This window comes from Anguilla rostrata, chromosome 6, assembly GCF_018555375.3.
Source record: "Anguilla rostrata isolate EN2019 chromosome 6, ASM1855537v3, whole genome shotgun sequence".
Classification (NCBI taxonomy): Eukaryota; Metazoa; Chordata; class Actinopteri; order Anguilliformes; family Anguillidae; genus Anguilla; species Anguilla rostrata.
Genome location: NC_057938.1, coordinates 41,985,452 through 42,008,703, shown reverse-complemented (window position 1 = coordinate 42,008,703; position 23,252 = coordinate 41,985,452). Strand labels below are relative to the sequence as shown.

At 40.8% G+C, this 23,252-nt stretch overlaps 1 protein-coding gene across 2 annotated transcripts; it reads right to left on the bottom strand.

Annotated features, from left to right (window-relative positions):
- Positions 1 to 16,336: 16,336 nt before the first annotated feature.
- Positions 16,337 to 22,830, bottom strand: allc (allantoicase). 2 transcript variants are annotated; one of them, XM_064339786.1, is made up of 12 exons: positions 22,390 to 22,830; positions 22,107 to 22,244; positions 21,706 to 21,756; positions 21,500 to 21,587; positions 20,726 to 20,851; positions 20,153 to 20,235; positions 19,257 to 19,389; positions 18,509 to 18,664; positions 18,272 to 18,345; positions 18,075 to 18,183; positions 17,746 to 17,873; positions 16,337 to 16,686 (listed from the first exon to the last, which is right to left on the bottom strand). In XM_064339786.1, the coding sequence occupies exons 2-12, from the start codon at positions 22,194 to 22,196 to the stop codon at positions 16,513 to 16,515; spliced, it is 1,212 nt and encodes a 403-aa protein (XP_064195856.1). In that variant the 5' UTR covers positions 22,197 to 22,244; positions 22,390 to 22,830; the 3' UTR covers positions 16,337 to 16,512. The 2 variants fall into 2 exon arrangements, with proteins under 2 accessions (XP_064195856.1, XP_064195857.1); XM_064339787.1 differs by having other exon boundaries at positions 20,153 to 20,232; positions 22,390 to 22,828.
- Between the last annotated feature and the right edge of the window lie 422 nt (positions 22,831 to 23,252).

Sequence of the window (23,252 nt, the reverse complement as noted above, 5' to 3'; positions counted from 1 at the left end):
TGCCTCCGGCGCAGCATCACCAGCACTTAAGCCCCCGGCGACGCAGACGTTCTCTGACTCATGCCTTATCGACTGTTGGGGCTGCTTAGCGGAGGCTTCCGGGCAGCTGTTGAAAAAAATAAAAAAAGAACCTCTCCTGGATGATGTCACAGCCACTGCAGCGCTGCCTTGCGCCACAGCTCCAGTGTCACCGTAATGCAGGCTACGTGCTGCGGCACCACTGCTGTTTCTGAACCCATGAGCCATACGTATTCAGTCTATAGGTCAAAGGTCAATAGGGAACAGTGGTGGAAGAACTTGTAACCGCCAGTGAGCCAAGGGTTTGTGTCCTTTGTATAGTCACTCATCACCACCAGATCCCTTCTTCATATCCAAAAGAAATATAAAGGAGTGCTGGTGTTTCATGCTTTTTGAATTTGAGGTATTGTTGACTGTATTCAGTTCTTATTTGGAGCTCTGTGGTGGAACTGAAGGCTTTCAGGAATTAAAAACACAAGGAAGTATATAACTCCATATGCTAAATTAAATAAGTGTTTGGAATTTTGCATAATACCGAGCCAGATTTTATCATTTGAATATATCTACATATTTCCCTTTAAAAGCATTTGTCTGTGAGTTTATCTTCTCCTCATGCCCTCATTCCATAGGCCTGTAGTCATAATATGTTACAACTGATTCAGCAGTGAATGAATAACGCTCATCTAAGCTGACCAATAATGAGTCAGAGCTGCAGTCAGAGATTTGGTCAGCTTCTGAACTGCAAGACCCTTTTTTTTAGCATTTAAGTCGCTTTGGATAAGAGCATTTGCTAAATGCCAGTAAAGTCGAATTAAGGGTAATGCTTTGCATATCTGGCCCAATTTGTTTTCTAATTTGAGAATAACTGTCATTTTCATGTTTTTTCAAGGCTCATACAGTCATCTTTTTCTCCCCACATTTTTTCACTTAACCCCCCCCCCCCCTTCTGTGATACTCCTCCATTGTGTGCAACCCATATATGGTGCACAGTAAAATGTCCAGTGTTAATTATTCTACTCTTAACAGACAACATTTGGTCCCACAATCCACAGTGTTACTGTTAGAGTTTAAGTAGCACTGGACATTTTACTGTGCAGGAGGCCTAGCCTTAGCCTAGCCTGCTCACAGATAAGCGCCATAACTCCTCCGCGCTGGTAGAATCCCCCCTGAACGCAGCTCGATCCAGAGGTGAACCGACACTGTCCTTACATCGCCCGGCGAATTTACGGCCCGCGCCCCGCTCCCCTCCGCTCTAAATCCCCCGAGCGGTGCTGTCAGCGGGAAGATGAGGCCGAAAATTAGCGAACGTGACGCGCAAGCGCCGCTCCGGGACGCCGGCTCGCCTCCGCATAAAACTGTCATAAGCGCCGTCGCTCGGGAGCGTCGCTTCCGACCGACGCCAGCCCATTGGTCCGTTGGAAGGAGCGCGTTCTGCAGAGGCCTGTCTGTTCCAGCAGAGTGGCCGGGTCAAAGGCAGAACAGATCGTCTTCCGGCTGTCTGTGTACAGTAAATTTAGGGGCATTATCCTTTGTGGAAATGCAATATTATTTTTTTATTTAATTCAGAGGACACCTAGAGCATTATAGCGAACAGTGCTATGACTGCATTGAGGACAAGAGCAGAGCCCTTTCTGCATAACTGTATACTACTTATTGATGTAGCGACGTCCTTGTCTGGGGCACCTTACAGTGCTTATTTAAAAGGCATCCTACATGTTCTGTTTCCCGTGCAAAGTGGCGATGTCGAAGTGGAGCAATTTATATAAAAGACCTTGCGCAAGGATAGAACAGTGATGTGCCACACGGGACGTGACCCAGTCAAGTGCCAACTCCACGTGAACAATTTAAAATATATGCCAGCGCTGGGGATTCTTTAGCATTGACTTTATGGAACACAAAGTCATTGACCCGCCCCTGACAGATGAGGGAAAGGTACCACAAAGGAGAGATTCTGATTGGATGACCTGCTGACACTCAGAAGGATGGTGTCTCTTGATAAATCAGTCTCCCTAAAGAGAACCTTCCTTATGCTTCATTACAGGTGTGGGAAACTCTATACGAATGTGATTTGGAATGTAAATTATTATTAAGTTCATACTAAATTGCATGCTTTCCCATGTATGGTCTGCAACATTTGGGTTGGAAAGGCAGTAGAATATGTGTTTGTCACATAATAAGCGTTGTTAATAATGCACCTTAGAACAGCACGGCTTTTCTCGGGTGACACTAGCGTGTGGAACTGTTTAACCCCTCCACCCCCCTCCTCCCCGGCAAAACACAGAACTCTGGAAATCCCCATCTGCCTTGCCCCGACTGATGTAGGTCAGCTCCTCTGGCCTCTCATTCAGACAAATACAATTTTAAGTCGATTTCATTGAGCTGAAATAACTGCAAGTCTGCATTTGCTAATGAGCTCTTGACAGCTCAAACAAAAGAGGAATGGATTGCTGACCATTAGAAGACCTTGGCAATTATAGGTCTGACTAAAAGGAAAATATCCTTGGGACACATTTTGCACAATACAATTTACTATCATATGTTTTTCTGAAATAAATAAATAATTCAATTTTCTACAGTGTCCCTATATATAATCCCACTGAGACGAAAAAGTGTCTGTGAGTATGCTATGTATTAACACACCAGGTTTATAACTTAGTTTAGATTCATCTTTGGTGATCTTAGAAAAAAATATTAAGTAAAATAAGTCACACACAGAGTGACACTGAGTTCCACATATCTGCCTTCTGCTCCCCTGTTTTGGAGAGTGCCCATCAATATGGCCACTTCATATTGTGTGTTTATGCACGTTGTTGATTTGTTTCAATGTCAGATCTAACAATTCGTTGACATTTCAGCTAGGGTACAGCACAGTCTGAAAACGTGTGTGAGAACACATCTGATAGCTACAGCGCTGTCTGTAGGAAATACGTGTCTAATTTACATCATCTCAAATTTGATTTTGCTCAAGGAATGAATCCCAAACAGATGTGTAAATCAGCAACTCCGTGTAATTAATCTCCTTAAATGATACTTTTTCTCAAGTATGTTATGCTAATATGCCTTTCTGCATTAGGCAGAAAGCACCAAATAATAAATCAGAAAATTACAAAAAGAACCCAATCAGGACCTCTGACACCCAGAAATTAAAACCGCTGCAATTAACCAGCATACAATCCAAACTCGTGCTATATTCATGAGACAATTATGCAAAATATTCATGAAATAATCATTCAAAAAAGATTGTGATTAAATGTGGGGCTGCCACGTTGCGGACAATTTTATTTGATTTATTACTTTTACCCACGTTGGGTGTGAGACTCGTATCTTCCATACTGTATGTTGTACACAGGGCAGTTATGATTTTGTTAGAAAAGGGAAAAATGACGCACTGACATGACACACACTGACGTGAACCTAAAATCTAAAGAAATAGATCCAATTCAGAATGACTTTGTGCTGGTATGAAAGTACAAAAACTTCTGTAAAATAATTGCTAGAAATTTTACAAAAGTAGAAAGCTTCAATTTAAAGCAAATCAGATATCGTCTGTCTGAAATGTATGGTTCAATAAGTTGTGTTACTCTTTCTGTATAATGTTCCTGTGCCTTCTGACGCTTGCCTGAGGCAAACGGGCAATCTGTAGCCATTTTGAAAGCACTTTTCATTTTTCATCTTGCAGTTGAATGCACATCTGCAAACAGATAAAACTAAAGATCAGGGCTGATGTGTGACTGGTCTGAGCTTGACCAAACACAACAGGCTAATCGCCTGATTGGCTCTCCCTTTCATTGCATCACAATGGTTGGAACTGTGGTGACATTTGGAATACAAGAAACACCTTGACCTAACAGGAAAACAAAAGTTGTACTTGTACGAGTAGTTGGTATGTCCCTGACATCCTCTAGAACACAAGTATTCATAATGGAACACATGCCTTGATAACACAATAATTACCTTAAATATCTTCTGATTGAAAGTGAGCTCTCAAATGCGACACAATCAAACTCACTTTTGGACATTTTCATTTGAGCAATGTCATTCGTATTTTTTTACTTCTATATTTGCAGCTTAAAAGTTTATGAGTTGGTTTTCAGACACAGATTAAGCTTAGTCCTAGACTAAACTGAGTTTTGTATGGAGAACCTCCATTCAAAATTCAATTTAGTCTTGGTCTAGGCTTAACCTGTATCCATAAAACCGGCTCTTAGTGTAATATACTAATGTAAAGGGAGAATAGTTTTTTTCACAAAGTGAAAAAATGAAACAAAATAAAAGCTTTTTATTCTCAAATGGCAACAAGAAATGGAGAGGCAAGAGCCCAACAAAATCACAGGCCCAATATGTCTTAGTTGCACATTAGTGCATATGACAAAGGCAATCCCACAGTGCGCCGCCTTCGAAAAATAAAGCGCGCGGGAACAGATAAAGAGCGGTCCTTTTCATCAATGTCACATTCGCGTCCGTGATTTACGCAGGAAGTAAAATTCAAATCGGCGTAAAGGTCGTCATTCGGAAAGCGACACTCCCGGCAGCGCGTTTGATATACAGTGCATTAAAGCCCGCACGTGGAATAATCTAACCGTGACACGACAGGGCCGCCCGACCGAGCGCCGGCCACCTGCGCGCGGAGGGGCGATATACCACCGTGACAGAGCGCACCTTTCGTCTCCCATCAATCACGATGCTTTACCGCCGGTGTCGGCGGACCCCGGCACCCGCCGTAAATCACCGGGCCGCTCTTCCTGTTGCCAAGAACTTTTGAAGGAGAGTCGCCGAACATCGGCTGCCTCCGATCAGCCGAACAGGAAACAGAATGATCGTCTTTAAGGAAGAAGGATTCAATAGTAATAATAAAAACCCCGCCAAAAAAGGCCGGGAATGAAAGAGCTTTGATGGTAAGTCGTGTTGTGCCGGACGCCATTGTGTGTCTCTTGTTTCCACCCAGGGAGAGGCGTGCTATTAGTAACTGGTGGTTGTTGTTTACATTATAAAGCAGGGCCTTCCAAACTTTTTTTTTTTTGTGATGTGACCCCAAATGTATGCTCACAAATGTATACGACCCTGAACACTCCACCCTCACACACACCTTGTGTCCAACAACACCGTTTAGTCATGACTATATTGGTAATGTACCACAACCTCTCGTACAACGCTTTATTATAGTTTTGTCGTTGTGATGTTCAATATGTATTATAGTAGCCTACATTTGAATATTTTAAAGAGACAAAAAATGACCCCCATCTTCAAATCAGGTGACCGCACACAGTTTGAAAACTCCTGTTATAATGCAAACCAGGTATAGCCATCTAGAACTATAGCTTTGGAGATACAGTAACTCAATTTCACTTTATGTATTTTGAGAGAGAGAGTTCTTCTGAGGAATCAAAGTGAGTCAATAGAGTAAGTAAAGTGGCAACTGAGCCCTAGCCACTTTTTCTCGTTATACTCAAAACAATTTGGAAACTGCTATTTTCAGTTTGCTATATATATATACTATATTTTTCACACTTCTGTTGCAGTACAAGAGAAGAAAAGCTACATTCAAATGTTGGTTAACTGAATCCCAATGATCTGTAAACAACAAGTAAAGTGTTTTTAGCCTTTAATGTAGTTAGCAAAGTAATATATCTACAGTCTCACTCTTGAGAGGAACATGGCGTACAAAAAAGAAGTTCAAGTTGAGGGCTGGCACAAACATATTCCTGGGTTTCTGCATTGCCAGCTGGCAATTCTACTATCAGGCCACTCTCTGGTATACGCTCATGTAACTTCATTGTACTTGACAGTATGCATACACAAAGAAGTAATGAGGTAGCTGGCTAATGTATCTCAAGGGCTTCAACACTTAAACATTTCTCAATTTATCTTCCTGATCTAAATAAACGTACCCTTAAATCTGAGAACATTATACATAAGCCCCAAACTCATTGACCTCAAGTATAAGATATAACTCTCAAGCATTGAGAACCTACCTCATGTTCGAATTTCAGTGAAAGTGGAGATGTGAGATCATCAGCACCTTGAATGAATTTGGTAAATTTTAAAATGGGAAGTAGGTAAAATTTATTTTATTCAGTTGCAATTTGGATTGTACACATTAGAATTTAAAATTCATTTTCAGAACCAAATGAGGAAATGCTGTTGACAATAAATGCAGGCTTCACTCTGTGGCTTACATATAGGGCCATAAAGTAAATTAGTAGAGGTGACCTCACCAAGGGTAGACCCACTCCATGACTCTGTTAATAACTAAATTTGAAATGAACAAAGGTTACTTGTGAACTGCCAAATTCACTCATAAAACTGGACGGCTGTTTGATTTATGTTTTGAGGCAAACAGGGATGTGGAATTAATGGGTTGGTCCTTCGTTCCAAGCCAACACTCTGAGGTTTGCGAGTGTGCATGCATTTGTTTGCCTAGGTGTGAGTGATAAAGTTAAATACACGACATTGAATCTAAGCTGTAAAAATAAATATTTCAAATGTGGGAAAATTGCATGTAGTTACAGAATGACTGGGTCCAAGTTGACACAGAAGGAGAAAACATTCAGAAACAAAGTGGGAAAATGGTCTTTTGCTGAACTTCTTAATCTGTCTAAATTGCAATTCTGTCAGGTCATTGCAAACCTACAACTTTTACTGTCAGGTTAAAAAGAAAAAAACAGTTAAAATGAGGGGCAGACTCAAGGGGATAACCGCTGGAGTCTATATTTGACCTTGTGACCCTCACGATTGGGTGCAGTGCCCCAGCCTCCACCCCCCCCCCCAAAAAAAAAACTACCCCAAAATGAAGTGATGGACTTTAAATACTGGATTGTTCATCAGTAACTCATCTTTATCTCCATTTTTTCAGCTCCATTGTCATCACACAAATAGAAAACCCTTTCAAGAAATTCTCATTTTATTTGATTTCTTTCAAATATATTGAGCTTATCAAACAATATGATTTGACATGCTATTTCATGCATGCAACAATGTATTTATGTTATAACTTTTAAAAAATTCCCACTGGAGTTTTGTCAGTTGTGAGTAGACACATATCCTCCTGAGATTCAGAAAAAAGGGCATTTTTACATAATATGAGAGTCTTGGATGACAAAAAACTTGTTACAGTGAAAATATATATTTTTTAAAAGTATTTATTTTATTGTCCCTTGTAGTGTATGGTTCAGCAGAGTAGAATATATGGTTCTTGAGATTACTGTAAGAACTGAGACGGGGGACAAAAATGAATAGCTGGGTCTTATGAGGACAAACAAAGAACATTGAGTTTGGATTAATTTGTTTAGAATGACTTTGTTCAGAGAACACTTGCACTCACTCGAGTCTGGTAGATATGAAACTTTTTTTTCCCACTTACTGTAGTGGTGCTTTTTCCAGACTGCTTGAGATCACAGATATGCCATAAGAAGAAAAACCCGAACGTTCTGTTCTAACTTGCCAGCCAGCACATACCACGCTTGATTCAATGTGGTGTTTATATGATTTTACAATCACCTGCATGCACATGTACCTCGGGGCGGTGCTGGGGCCAATGTCAATGAGTCCAAAGCAATCCGGCGTGAAATATATAGTAACGCAATAAACAATGTCTGAAAACCAGCCACTTTAAATGATGAGCACGTGCGTTCTTGGAGCTAAGCTTTTGTACGGGGCCGAGGTGTGGCCCTGCATGCTACGTCCCGGCCTAAGTTACGGCTGTCTGCTTGTCTTGCACCGGGCTAACGCTGTAATGCAGTCGCGCCGAAAGCCCGGAGGAACGCGCGGCCGGGTCCCGCGGCAGACCATTCAGGGAGCCGGTGACAGCGTCTGAGCTTGATTAAAGATGACCTTGACTGGGCGGAGAGCTCTGAGAACAGCTAATCTACGCTGGGGGAAGAGTCACCTGAAAAAAAAAAAAGAAAAAAAACAGCGGGAGATGAATGAAGAGAAACTGCAGTGGAAAAGAAAAAGGAAATCAATGTGGCGGATCCATGACTTCGATTTTTATCACACAATGCTGTAGGAGAAGAAGACAATTGATCAAGCATCCCCTAGTTGTATTGGCATATCTAACAATATTAATTGAGAAGAAACGCCTAGCTGACGGGCTGATAGATCAGCCAATATCATTAAATTGAAATAAACGGGTGTGATGAAGAGAAAATTATACAGCCTCATACAGTTAACCTTGGCTTGTCCTTAATGTAAAAGTATAGGGAAAATAAACAATTGAGAATTCAATGGCCCTATAAGGATGACTCTTATGTCTGGACTAATAAACTTGATATATTCTCAACAAATGGATTAAACTTATCATATATCTTTAAAAGTGACCATTTTATGGTTTGGCACCAATGTGGTGTAATGAGCTGTACTTTTGGTTGGCGCTGCTGTTGCACCATATACAATGTTCCTATTTTCCCAGTAAACAACGGTATAAATTTAAAACTACATATGACATTAAGCTGTGTAAGAAAGCTGGATGTTCTCTGCTAAACAAATTATGATGCGCAAGAAAGCTGGGTGTTCTCTGCCAAACAAATAAATTCTCTTTAAATTAAGTTACATTTTTAGCGTGACAAAAGTTATGTGTGACAACATGTCTAAAGAAATGCAAAAAAAGATCATTTATTTGCCTGCCCTGTACACAAGGCTGCAGGGGTTCAACAGGCTTAGTTGTACCCCAGCACTCCCCTAGTTTCCTCCCTCTGCTCTCTGGCTTTGAACACAGTGCCCCCTAAGAAAAGCGATTAATCACAATTACTCCTCCTGCTGACAGACTGTCAGTTACTTGAACGTATTGTGGTATCTTTTCCTCTGTTTATTTCTTCAACTTTGAAGGTAATCGATGAGTCTGTCCATCATGTTTTTGAAAAATGCCCACAGAGACCTAATGCGATTATCTGCCAAGACTTTTCCAGTAAGTTTAACTTTGGACTCTTCCAGTTGGGGAAAAAAAGGGATGTCTGCAGACTTTTCAGAGTGCTTTAACTGTATTTGTGCAGAGCCAGCATTCCTCACCTCCCTCTACCCTGAAAGCGTGCTTGTAAAATTTAAATGCCACATGATTTCATCAGGAAAACAGTTTAAGGTGCACTCCAGGTAAGTACCAATGTGTTCTCTGCTTGAGTTCAGTCCCAGATCAGATCATTCCCTGACTGAATTTAGAGAAAAGCACACCAGGCCATTCTCTATTAGTGGTGTAATTATTTTGATTCAAACTGAAATCACAGCATGCATTGTGTACTGTATATATATATATATATATATTTAAGCACAGGACATTTTATTGGAAAATGATGAAAAGTTTGCTTCAGCCTGCAAATCTTTTGTTATTGCTCAAGATATCAGGAGAAAAAAAAAGAAAAAGAGTTGCTTTGGCACAGTTCAGCGAAACCCAGAGTTTGAAAACTCTATCCCCAACATTGATTCAGTAAAATAAGTTAGAAGAGTTTATTGCTTTCGGGTGTTGATGGCAGAGGAGGACTGGGAAAGATACAGCATTGAATGGATGGCCTGGCTACATTTTCCATATGATAGGGAGACACAGGAAGGGGCACAAGGGAGGGGTGACTCACCAGCAAGGGAAGGGAGGGATCGGAGCCACGTAGAATGACATTCTCTGAGGTCAAAGCCTGATTAAAGCAGAGCTCTCTGACACTCTGCACTCGGCATGCACCGTGTGTCCAGCTGATTTTGTTACGTTTGGCTAAAGGGATTTAGAACAGGTGAGGGATAACAGGGGACATAATGGGCTCTATTTTCTGGAATCGATGTTGCAGGGCCCATGGGCACAGTCAAAGGCATGGCGCATGGTTGCACTGGGCGTGGCTACTGAATGGTGCTATTTTTTGCTACTAGAGGCAAGGAGTGCTCAGCTGAATGCATGCGGCGCAGGTAGCAAATGGGCTGGATTATGATGACTATAGTATCAGAGGGTGTGTTGCAGCTGAATTCACTCATAGCCAATCAAATGACCTCTTTTCATTCTCTTTAAGAGATGCTAATTTCCGTGGTCTACTACTACTATTGATTTTGTATTGCTATTGATAAAAATGTATACTGTCACTCTAACAATGCATTTGTTTGACAAGGTAATGTCTAAAATCACGATCTACTCTTGTGCCAATGGTTAACCAGTTCACACTGGCCTATACCTAATAATATTGCATGCAATCACTGTCCGTAAATTTAAAAAGTAAATCCTACAATTAAATGTTTTGAGTGTGTTGAAGGATATTAGAATGAAACTAAGTCCACCATATACTGCTGTAGCTGATACAGAAACTAGTTTATTTGTGTAGTTAAAAGACGAAGTAGACAACCACTAACGAATACCTTACCTAGTGACATTACGCAATGATATTATACATTTTGAGTAATCAAGCATTCAAACGTGCATTTGGGGAAATGTATTTGTTATTAAACAAAAAATCACAAACACAAGTTAATCCATTTACCAAGGGTGTCTTTATTCATAAACACCATTATTGATAATAATAATAATGAGAACTGTGCAAAGCATAGCCTAGCCTACTATTTACAGTTTAGTAGCCTACAGTGAGTAATTTACATCTTTTCATGAGGAGAAAGAAGCTTCAATTTCCTTCCTTAAGTTACTTCAGAGTAATAAATGATTCTCGTTTTAACATTTGTTTGCAGCGAGATTTGAGTAATAAATATATATTTTGAAATAAGCCTCCGATAGTTCTATAATTCTATAATAGCATATTTTACTCCCAAAAAGGTGATACATGTCATAATCTTTGATGACAAGTAGGTCAAGTGGAGAATTAGCTATCAGATTTTCCAAAGGCACTGAAGTATTGATATGAGATTACAGCATTATAACTTGTTTCTGTCCCAATAGCTATGTTACGCCATCAAAAATTAACTAGCTAACTTGTACAATAAGAGTGAATGCCAGACCAACATGGTACAATATGAAGCCAACTCGAGCAAAATATAACAGATTGTCCAAAAGAAAAGTAGCCAATTCAGCTTTTAGTCAACACACGTCCTTCATTTGCCGTATATAAATCAATTACAGCAACTTTAATATTAGCCCTGATGCTGATACTTATTATGTACTTTTTCATTTCTTGAATCTACAGTTTAATTCATTATTAATCATAGTACAGTGTAAAAGTATGCACATTAGTAATATTGGAACGTTGTTGGTATTCAAATGCGGTTTATTAAAAATTCTATTTCTGTCCTCCCCTTATTCCACACCCACCAGCCACCACTGGTCTGTACTGAATTACTCTATGCTTCGTATATTCTTTGTTGCATTTAGAGCAGTGTTGAGCATAACACTCTAGCCATAGGACCTGAATTCCTTCTTGTACAGCAAATACTTTTCCCTAACATCAATAATCTTTAAATAAGTTCACCCATCTAATACACACACAAACAACTGCATGCATCACATATCATCACGTCTACCCATACTGTTTTTCATACACTATAACTCTCTGTGTTTAAAATGGAGACGTATTGTGCACATTACTGTGGGTGTGCTTTCTGGAAAACAAAAATGAGCAAGCACCTATAGCAGAGAATAGCTGTTGCTTGGCCCCAGAGAAAGGGGCGGGTCTGGAATCTGCCAGCTACTGAAGACACCACACACCTAACTCTTTCAGTACACAGACGTATTCAGAAGAATTACTGTATTTAACACTCAATCTTCCAATCCAAACCTCCAGCCACTGAGAAAGAGTTTGCTCACAGACTTTCTACTTTAATTGTAATAATCAAACCAAATTATGAGATAATTTAAATCATATTTGAATTAACCAAACTGTACATGTTGGTAACAGAATGAATGCAAGTACAATGAATGAAACCATCTTCTTATTATTCAGATAAATCAAACATTCAAAACTTAATCAAATGTAATCACTGTGGACACAATACAAAACTTGTAAGATTTCCAGTGTAATAATGTAAGCACTCTAAAAACATGTGGATTCTTATGAATTTTCAGAAGGGCTCATACTGTACTGTGTTGCCTGGCTCACACATCAATGGACCTGACCAATCTCTTGTTCACTGTAATATTTTTGAAGTCGTTTTTTTACATTTAAACCATACCTTCTTTAAAAGAACTATAAAATTGATTAAAAAAATATCAGTGATGTCATGGAAAAAAGTGGCATCTCACTTTATAAACAGCACAGCTCCAGGCTGAATGGTGAAGCTGCCTCGGCTGTTCTGGAGCCCAATATAAAAACACTGCCTCAAGCTAAGGACCTACCTGTACTAGTGCTGTTGTTCCAATGTAAAAAAAAAATGCAAACTTGTATTCCTTCCTTTCTTTTTTTTTTTACGATTGCCCTCAATTGTTCATGAGCTGCTAAGCTATGCCGCTCCCCAGTGGCTCCCACTGCATGGAATTAATCTGGCCCCGATGCGCCCCTTACACAGTCTATCAATCACCAGAGAGTACAGAAACTAATCATTTATTGATGAAACGGGCCAGCCCCGAACTACAAACAGCATTCGTCTTATTTATCAAAACGGCATCAAAAGGAGAGAATCCAAACATGCCTGAAAGGGGGGGGGGGGAAGAAAGGCCAGGGAATATCTTAAGTTTTTGGAAGAAAATAGGTGGTTGTTGATGAAAAACAGCTTGGGAGTGAGAGATTGAAGAAGAGAGAAGGTAGAAGTTAAGGGGGTGAGAGGGGGATATGAAGGATGAGAAACAGTCACGGTAGAAAACGTTGGGAAAGTTGTCGGAGGATGGCTCCTGTGAATGAATCGTTCCACTGAAGGGGGCTGTGTTTTCACAGGAGCAGCATGTCTGCTGTAGGCAGTGAGGTGAGATATTTCTCTTCCTTTGGAGGATGGAAAAACCAGACATTTATTTTCCTTTTTTTTCTCTCCATTGTGGTGATTTTTGATGACGAGAACAAGAGGCTAGCTTGGGGAAAGTTAACTAATCTCTTTGTGTCCTCCACAACTCTACACTTCAGGCAGAGGTTTTGCTAGTCCTGTAATGTAGGCCTCTGGGAAAAGCCGACTGTTTGTAAAGCTAGACTCTTTCATGCGAAAAAGAAAAGTTTTTAATATTTATTTGAATTCCGAGAACCCTCAGTGGTGAATTTTAGACTGAAGACATTCGGACCCTGAGCCAAAACTGGCGAATGATAATTATACACTTGGCGGTATTGAATTTGTCTCCATATAATAGAATTTCTTGTTCTATTGCCTGAGCTGCCAGATAATTTAAATTCATGGGTCTTTGTATACAACAAACCTTCTTTTAGCCTCTCATTTATTTAGACTTCAGCAAATCCCATGGACATTGTGAAGCAGTTTGGAAATCTTTGCTACGTTTCCCCGCCCTGTTTGAAATTCTCCCTACAAATGCGGACGCTCTGCAGAATAATAAAAAAAACAGAAAGCAACAACGTCGAACTGTCAAAATTTTTGCCAAGCAGAAATCATCATAATCACCACAAATGCGAACCCAATTTGGGAGAGTGCTGTTGCAAAAGATAAACAACCAAAACAAAGACCAGAGGCAGAGTTCTTACGGGCTGGAACTGAAAGTGCTGCTTTTGGACAAAGAGGCTGCAAGAGAATGAGGGTTCTCAGGGAAAAGTGAGAGGATGAGGAGGGCTTGGATCTTCAGCCACTGGAGTCACAGCTTAGAGGATCAGTGATCAGAGCCCTGTCCTTCATGACCCATGTTTTCCAGAATTGACCCCTGCAACAACAGCTTCTTCTGCCGCTCAGCCTTATAGCCTGGCCCACAAAGAAACAAACTGCCCATTTTCACGTCTCTCTACTAACAAACAGTGGTGAGGGCCACACACTTGATTCTGCTAATTCACCATGCTGGGCCTGGGAGCAAACATTTATTAGAGATATGACTATGCCTTTAGAATTTCCATAAGCAGAACAACCCTTTGTGGGAGCAATTATGGAACTGAGCTAGTAACAAAAACTTAGTAGGTTAAATGAGGCAATGGATTTGTATTATTGAAATAAACTTTTTAATTACTTCAGTAAATACCCAGCTACATGAATTATTTATGTGCCAATTGTGGTTATTCTTATTTTCTTTGCATAAGAGTATGTTAACACGACTATCTCTGTGCATTGTACTTAAGATGGGCTCGAGTAATAATTCTGTGAAAGACTGTCTGGTTCAGAGGGGATATATTTACATGTCAAGGTGCTTCACCCCAAAGAAACTACCACTACTAAATTGGAAATAATGGATGTTGGAAGTCAACAGATAAGACCGATATGTTCCACAAAGGGCAAGTCTATCATGAACAAGGGCCCGAATTAAGTTGATATTTATTCTTAACTTACAAATACAAGTGTTGCTGTTTGTCTTCACATGCAATGTCCGGTAAATTAACAAAGGTGATTGTGGAGCTCAAAAAAAGAAAAACTAAAATTCACAAATAGTTGTGAGTCAAAGTTAAGGACAGGTGCTGATTGAATCATGGCAAACATATGTGAATGTAAATAAAGCAGGGACAGGCAGTATTGCAGACACAAAGGCACAGTTGGGCAAACCAGGATGATTGTGAGGCAAGCAACACTGTGTGAAATCGAGGGTAAAATAGCCGTCACTGTCTCCTCCTTCTGGTCAAGACTGGAAATGGCAAACTGAGCTCAGTACTGCAGTACTAAAAAATAAATAAAAAAAAACTCAATTACTATACAGTGATGTAACCTATAACAGTCCAGGTAGGAGATAAGCTACAATATATAGGTGGGAAATCATTTTATTTTTAATACAGCAATTATAAAAAGGCTCAAAATAGAAACAGAATCCAAGCAAACTATCCTGAGCATTTTTATGTCACATTTCAGTTCCCAGCTCAATTAAATTGTCATCCATGAATAATAATGACTGTAATCTTGTCTAACATGAATAGAAAAACATGTAGCCCTAAATATTTATGGCAAGGATAAAATTCAGTTTTAAGAGGCCAGCAAAACAAAAGAATTTCTGTAAAGTGGCATTTTGTGAATTGCAGGTTTGGCTATAAAGTAGCACAAAATCTAATAAACATAATATACAGATTCATGATTGCTTTGAATGTCAATTGCCACCTACATCCTACCAAAATTATCCCTATTTGCCCATTAAATTATTTCACATTTCAACCGAGTTGATGAGGCGTGATCAATTAACTTGGAAAGTGACACCGGGGAGGGGGGTGGAGAGGGGGGGGGCAAGCTTTTCCTACTCAATAAATCACTGGCAAACGTAAAGCCATAATTTGTCATGGTTATAAACAGACGTCAGACATCTCGCGTTAACCTTTCCCTCAAACCAAAGAGCCGACTCTGCATTTTTTGCCGCCTCGAGCCACGTGCGCGCAGAAAGCGCGCGTTCGTCCACGCGGGTCTGCCGTGGACCGGAGACGGCGGCGTGACGTCGGACAAGCCCGAGTGAGAATCAGCCTCTGTAATTAATCACGGTACAGATGGGCCCATTGTGAGCGGAACGAAGGATGCTTGCGAGATGATGTCCCTCGTGCGTTTTTTTTTTTGGTCAAGGACACCCACGGCTGATTTCTGAAAGCGATCAACGCTTTGCGCTCGCGCGCACGTCTAATTGGTGGTTGAGATTCATTGTGCGTCGGAAACGACTGACAGATGAATTGAAAACAAAATCTGGAGAGCGGGTTTTGGCAGCTGTTCCAAAGCATTGAGAAGGACTGTGGTCTCACTAGTTTCGTAAGAGGAAACAAGGACATACTTGTGGATTAGCTAGAAACTAGTACATCTCCGTCTCGGACTCTGGAGAAATTGAATGGTGCCTACCTCTAATGCATTCTCAGAACTATACAATGCTGTCTCGATATGAAGAAATACACCTGTCTGAGTGCCCTGGGACTCTGGGTCCTTCCCAATCATTTGGCTCCTCGAGTACTAGAAAAACTTCACTGGCTACTGATGCACAACATGCACTTACACAATGACAAGCACTCACGCTCAGACCCAATATCAGTGATTAGATCTGATAAGGTTTGTCCTATGTTTCGAAATGAACCCAGTGCTCAGGTGAACCAAATCATGTCCTCACTGTATCGGTGGAGCCTTGAGACAAAGCTGAGTAGATTCTCTGCTCTTTAAAATGTCCACAGGTCTCCTCTTATACTCTGGGTCTGCTTTTGGCACATCCACAAAAGTGCCTGTAGACTGGCATATATCCTGTATGGGGATTCTATACAAGTAAGTTTGACACAGTTGAACAAATATGTTTTTTTTTACACATTAACAAATAGCAAATATTACCAGTCGCAATTTCAAAAACTCTGTGAAACTTTTTGTAGATAACAAAGCAGACAGGTACACGTGCTATGTCCTTGCGTTCAATCAAGCTTGTGTAATCCACGGTTTATTTCTCAGGTTGATACTTACACAGCAAGTCAACAGACAGAGAGCAGCCTGTTCCACAGACATTAAGAATAATTCGATGATGTTGACTTTTCAGTGGTCATTGGCTGTTACTGAGATAGGTGCAGTACTGGGGCGTCACAGTTTAGAGGTTAATTTCTGAGCGTCTGAGGAGGGGGCGGCTTTGGGGCGACCCCAGAGACGCAGCCTGCTGACCCCTCCATCAGGGGCGATTACCAAGCGGACGTGAGTGACCACTTCCGTCTGCTCCAGCGTCTCCTCAGAGAACAGGTGCATGTGATGGGCTTTCAGCTGAAAAAGAGATTACCCTTTTATTTTTTATATGAATATAGCTATGAAACGTAATTCTTCATGGTATCTACAGCATCTACCTAAAATGAAAATAGGGGAAGGTATCGTAGCACATGACTATTATTTGAATGCATAGCATAATGTAAATTTGCTACAGAAAAAGTTAAATAAAAAATTAGTAGTAGTAACAGTAGGTTACTTTAGAAGTGATAACATGGCCACAGTAACAGTCATGGTTTCATGTTTATTCATTTCTTGTTTTTTTATTATTGTAAAATCTTAACAATATGCAGTCGTCTATCAATACTTGTAATGCTTACCTGTAACCTTAGCATTAAGAGTGTTTTCGAGAATCAAGTCAAAATCATTACAATGGGTTTGCGCTGTATCATGGCCTTATTTCAGTCATCTCAGCAAATGTAATGGGTTGCATTGCATTATGTTAAGTCACTTGGGCGGATGACTTTACTCTCTGCTTTGGCGGATGACCAGCATAGCACACGTTTCATTTTACAGTATCTTTCCCATAATTACATTACATGAGGAAGACGTGAGGTGGGAAGATCTCCCCAACTGGCAGCCATTTTAAAATGTCCTGATGAAACATCAGCTCAGCTGCCAAGTGCTGATTTAATTCATACATTCAATTTATGCTTTTTAGTATCTCATTTTCATATGCATTCAAATGCAGTAGATCTTCTGACACGTACGGATGTTTCTCATGAATATCTCAACATTGCAGAGTCAGAACCAGAAATCAGTTCTGTCACACAAAACCCAATACAAATATATTGCCTAGTTTGAATTGATTTATTTATATTCTGTGAGCCGAAGGGAAGGCCATTGTAGGAGAGGTCCGTGTCATTGTATGAGAGCTGAGTCAGAGGTCTGGTGAAGGCAGACAGTATGTTTTGAAAATGGATCGATGAATATGAAACAATTGAAATAAATATTTCAAATATATTCAAATATGTCACGGCTTTTTTATTTTTTTTTTGAGGAAATATTCCATTATTTTCAATGACACTCATCCAAGGACAGGAGAGATTTTTACTGTACCTTCTGGGGAGGCAGAAGAATCTTCCACTTCCCTCTCTCATCACTGGCCCACCTTGCGCTTAAGTATTGTTCTTCTTCCTCTGCAGTCAAACTGCATGCTTCAATTTTACAGGAATCTGGAAAGTTCCCTGCATGGATCACAGTGATATGTGATTTTCACACCCCAATAAGACCTTGCTCTCAATCTCAAACACAGATAGGGTATTGATAAGCTCGTAGCAGGATTTAATGGGATCCTTTATCACAAGTGGGTTTGAAAGCAAACTGGAGTATTCTGAAATCCTAGAGGATGAGAGAACATTAACTTGGTTCATCTCTATTCGTCTTACCTTTGAAGTGGTTGGTGTCTATCTCAATGTTGCAGATAACCCCCGGGTGGCCCAGTCTGAAAACTGCCCATTCACTGCCCGGCACCTGAAGTATGCCCTTCTCGTCTGTCTGCGAAGGGATCAATACGGTGACTCAGTGTGAGCTGCCATCGCTGGAGCAGAATTAGAATGCTGGAACAGGATACGGGTCATTTTACCTCCAGCACTTTGGGCCTGTCCAGCCGCCTGGCTGTCTCCCACCCGTCGCCCATGTTAGGTGCCCTCCCCAGTCCTGCAGAGAAAATGCTCAGTAATGATACGGAAACACAGTGGAGACATTGGGAATGAACAAAACGCAAAGGCTAAAAGGACTTTTCTGATGTGAAAAGCGAAACCCAGGAAAAGAAATCGCAGGATGTACCGAGCAATTACAGAGCTATCTGCCCGATAGCTACCTATCATGTTGCGTGGGTGCCCGTAGTGAGCGTCGCTGTATCCCTGGCAGACCCCACCATTGACCAGAGCAACCAGATCCACGAGGTCTGAGCTGGGGTCTGCGGACCAGTCTTTCTGCCCGATGCCATAGACCCGTAGGCGAGCAATCCCTCCATCTGCAGGAAAATGTCCCAGCCAATCAACTCGCGCCACAATGACATTTAACATCACATTGCGCAACCAATTAGCTTATATGATGAAGACCAGTACACACTCTTAAATGATAAGCACTGCTCGCTCTTTCCAATAACATCAACAACAGCAATGATAATAATAATAATTTTGAAGTGAAAAAAATTACATTTTCAGTAATAATATCTTCATAAAGATGTTTAAAACATTAAAATAAACCATCAGAATAATTAAATAAGCATTTATTTATATGAACCCAAATTTTCAGCAATAGCCAGCAAAATACTTAACTGTGCATTAAATTCAATGGGGGTATGGTTAGAAGGATACAGGTATCAGTAGTAACATAGGGTGGTAATATTTAGGCATGTGTTAGTGATGGGCATTAAGGTCATGTTAGAATTTTACAAGTCTCAGTGCTGACAGTTAACTTGGTAAATGTTAGAGAGAAGGTGGTATTAGTGGGATGTATATCTTAGCACTTAAGTTAAGGAATAGTATGTGGAGTGCTGCACATTCTTAGTGGATTATGTGCAGTTGTTTGCTAATCAGAATTGAGGGATGTGATGTTGCTACCTGGGTACATATTGAGGCGAATGTGAGTTACCCTGTGAGCGAAGGTAACAGGGAAGTAGTTGTGACAGGAGTCTGGATAGCCAGGCTTTAGCTCTGTCACTGGAACTAACTCCGCCCAGGTCTCTGAGTGCAGCTGTCAACCCAAAAACATGCTATATTTGCACAAATGTTTAACTCCGGGCAAACACACTCCCACTCATGCACACACACTCACACACATACACACAAGTATGCACACACTCACTCACACATGCACGCACACACACATTCATGCACACTCACATGGGCATACATACATTCACGCACACACACACACACACACACGTGCACACACACGTGCACACACATACACATAAGACTGCAGGGCCACAGTGTCAGCTGGTTTTTGGTACATAAGCAACATTTTGCGAGTTGCTTATATAAGTCATTGATCGCGTAGAGAGTACACACACCTTATTTCTGCAGCATAAATTGGCTGCTGATTGATAATGAAACCAAAAATCAGCAGACACTGCTTATAATTTTATTATATTTGTAAACTGTTATAGTTAGCTTGTTCATAACAAATGACTAATACAGGTAAAGAAAGCGTAAAAAGACAATGTTATGTCAGTCAGAGTTAACTGTTGTGTGCAGACTAGTTCAAATCCACTTTGGATTTCTGTCACATAGCTAGGCATTATCGTAGGTAACGTTTTGTAGCTGTTAATGCAGTAAATATACCTGTAGTTCTTGATTTTACAGATTATTCTATGACCATCAATCATAATTACAAGTTTAATTTGAGAGTATGATTTTGTTTGAAAACTGATTGTTAGAAAAGGACACAGTAAAATCTAAATTTTACAGTTTAGCAGGGAGGAGAAAGAGGAAGGCATTATTGCATATTCAGATACCTCTGCAACAGCCTCAAACTCCGTTTCTGTAGCTGCCTTGCCCATGCGGTCTCCTTCCTGTACCAGGGAAGGGATCTCATCTGCTGAGAGAACAGATCCGCTTCAGTAAACGTCTGCATCACCTCTCAATAAAAAATGCAGTGCATTGTGGGTGAGAAATAACTCACAGGCTGGTTTCAGAGTAATGTCATTCCCAGGGGGGAATCACTCATGAACTTTATGTCACAGTGTCGGTCCCTTTGTTAAATCATTACATGCAGGATGGCAACCAGTTAAATCTGCTTGGTCAGCTCGCAAAGTTACGAGATAAAGGACGACACAGCACATTTCAAAAATACCTTTCAAGCGCATAGAGAAATATTCATGGCCGCTTATGGCAGCAAGCACCGTTTTACTAAAACCCTTACTAATAGGAACCCGTGTATTGTATGTATGGAGCAAGATTACCTCATTAACTATGACGGATAATGACAGCTGTCATTAGGAGGATTAAGATGAGAGCATGCGAATGAAACTAATTTACACTTCGGCAGTGGCGGCAGTTTGAACGACCGCACGAATGACTCCCGCCACCTGTTCTGAGGCACGCCGCCTGAATGGAGACGGAGGGGGCGTAGTTCCCCGTGAAGAAGGAGGTGTCGACGTCGACCCCGTGTATAACGCCTGGTACTCCCAGCTGAACGATGCACCAGTCATGGCCTGCAAGTGTATCAATACAGGCATTCTATTTCAATATGATTCCAAACACAGCTGCCGTATTTTAGTTACTAGAACATTCCTTGAGTTAGGGTAAATTATCCCAGCTAATTAATTCATCCAGTTTCCTCTATTTCCCTTATATGTCATTTCAATTTCAAAGTGTGGATGGTTTTTACAGTAATGGCAATTTTATTATTATTAAAATTAGCTATGTTCAACAAACTTGTCATTTCTGTGCTTGCATTCATAAATGTTCATCATAAATATATTGATGTTTATTCCAGTGCTTTTTTTATGACTAAATTATAACAATCAGAGGATGTTACCTTACAATGATTTCAGCATGCCAGGGATTTTTTCAGTGACTTTGTCAAAACTGGTTGTAAATAATATGTTATGAGGGGAATGTCCCTGTCATAATATTACCTTACACCCAAAGAAAAATATTCACCAGAATGTTCCCCAATATTAGTTCAAAGTTTAGTTCTGGGAGCCTTGACATTTGAGTCTTTGGTTCCAATTCCAGGTTTTCTAGCTTCTGTCAGATTGCAGTACATTTACCGTGTGCCTGAACCTTAGCAAATCAGTACTGTATGTGGATAGACTACCCTGGACAGTATAAGGCTATGGTGCAACCATACGATGTACCTGGAATTCGTTTTCGCCTGGTCTCCCATCCATCCATCCATTTGCCGTACTCCGTGAAGGCAGTGGCAATGAACTCTGCAGGCTCCCTCTGTGAAGCAGGCGACAGCTGTGCTCAGACCCAGAGTGTAACTAAACCCAGCACCATCTGGTGTGTCGACTCATCAAACATTCACGGTGCAAAAAATAAAGTAAAATGCATACTGGACCTTCAAGAGATTTTGTGCTGGGGCAAACCATTCATCTGTGGCGAAAATCACCTTGATTGAAAGAAGCAAATACATTAGATACACTATAATGAAGTTAGGGCTCATAAAAAAATCATGTTTTTAACAATTCATGGTGTTTGTTTTATTATAAATGTCTCAATATGCTCAGATGAAGGTAAATGACGAATGGCTTATTTTTGTTTGACTTCAGGATATTTGAAAGATTATGGTGTGAAGGACTTTCTCCAAGTATCAAAGCATCAATGTTTCTGTTCTTTTGTGCACAAAAACAGCTTGAGTGACATTTCTCGGTGAAGTGCACAGAATGAATAAGAGAAAGATCAGGTACTTTCGCTCCTCAGTGAAGTCCTGTTCGCCGCATCCGCAATGTCACTATTCACCTTTCCTCCGGCCATCTCGCAGGCCAGGTCGTTGAACTGCAGGAAGTCAGGCTCGCTTGTGACCGTCTTTAACGTTTGGTCTGCCGCCATTTTCTCTCCGATGGAATGGCAGCGGATGACAAAGTGACAGAAGATTCCCTGGAATCAGAGAAAGAAAGTGCTCTACTTTCCAAACCAAACCATTTCCCAAGCTGACATAACCTCAAAGACAGTCTTCTGAGTAACTTCAGAAAGTTTCAGCTACGTCAGAATAACAGCCTGGAAACCGTAATAAACGACTCACCGATGTCTTGAAATGAAGACGACGCGAGGGTCTGGTATCTGCAGCCAGCTCAGGCCTGTGGTTCGCCCGGGCACGCGGCTGCTTCCTGCTCCGACTAAAACAACTGACTGAATTTGAACTCCAGAACAGGAACGTTCACTTTGCGCTGTCAGTCATTGACAGACAGGTCACGTTTCCCAGCTGCTGTGACGTCTGCTCTCTGGCGTCAGACCCAGGGCGGGCCTGACTTTGCGTAGCTTCAAGTCGTGCTTCTCTCGGTGAAGCTGAAATCATGCCTGGCTTTACATGGTTTTCTCAATTTTAAACATAAATATCATATTTATACTATGCTGCTCCTTTCTTTCCTTGAGTACAGCGGTGTGCCTGCATAGCTGTTAAAAATCATGACGTGTGGGGAACAGTGATATTGAAAAAGTGAAAACTTGTTTTCTGCCATTTCAATCAATGTCCAAGTGCAAGCAAGTTATTTGACACTATGATCCACAAAAGATCTTGAAATGGATTGCCCATTTCACAGATCGTGCGACTTCAACACACAAATACGATAGGATTATGATATTTATGAAACAACCGCGGAATCATTATGCACATAACTTGCTGGGAAGTGTCAAGGCTAACTCGAGGATGATAAGACTGTTGGTTGTAGCTACACTGCAGAAGTACGTGCAAACTGTTGACTCAGTGCTGTTTGCTTTCAGTGGATCCTGAAGCCTTGACTTATTGAAACACAGAACAGAGGGCAGAGTGTATTCTGTTAACATGTGTCTTCTTACATATACCCACTATACAAAGGAAAACATCACTTTTGCTAACAGGGCACATTTTAAGGGACAGGCATCTGAATATACATTTTTAAAAGCTTG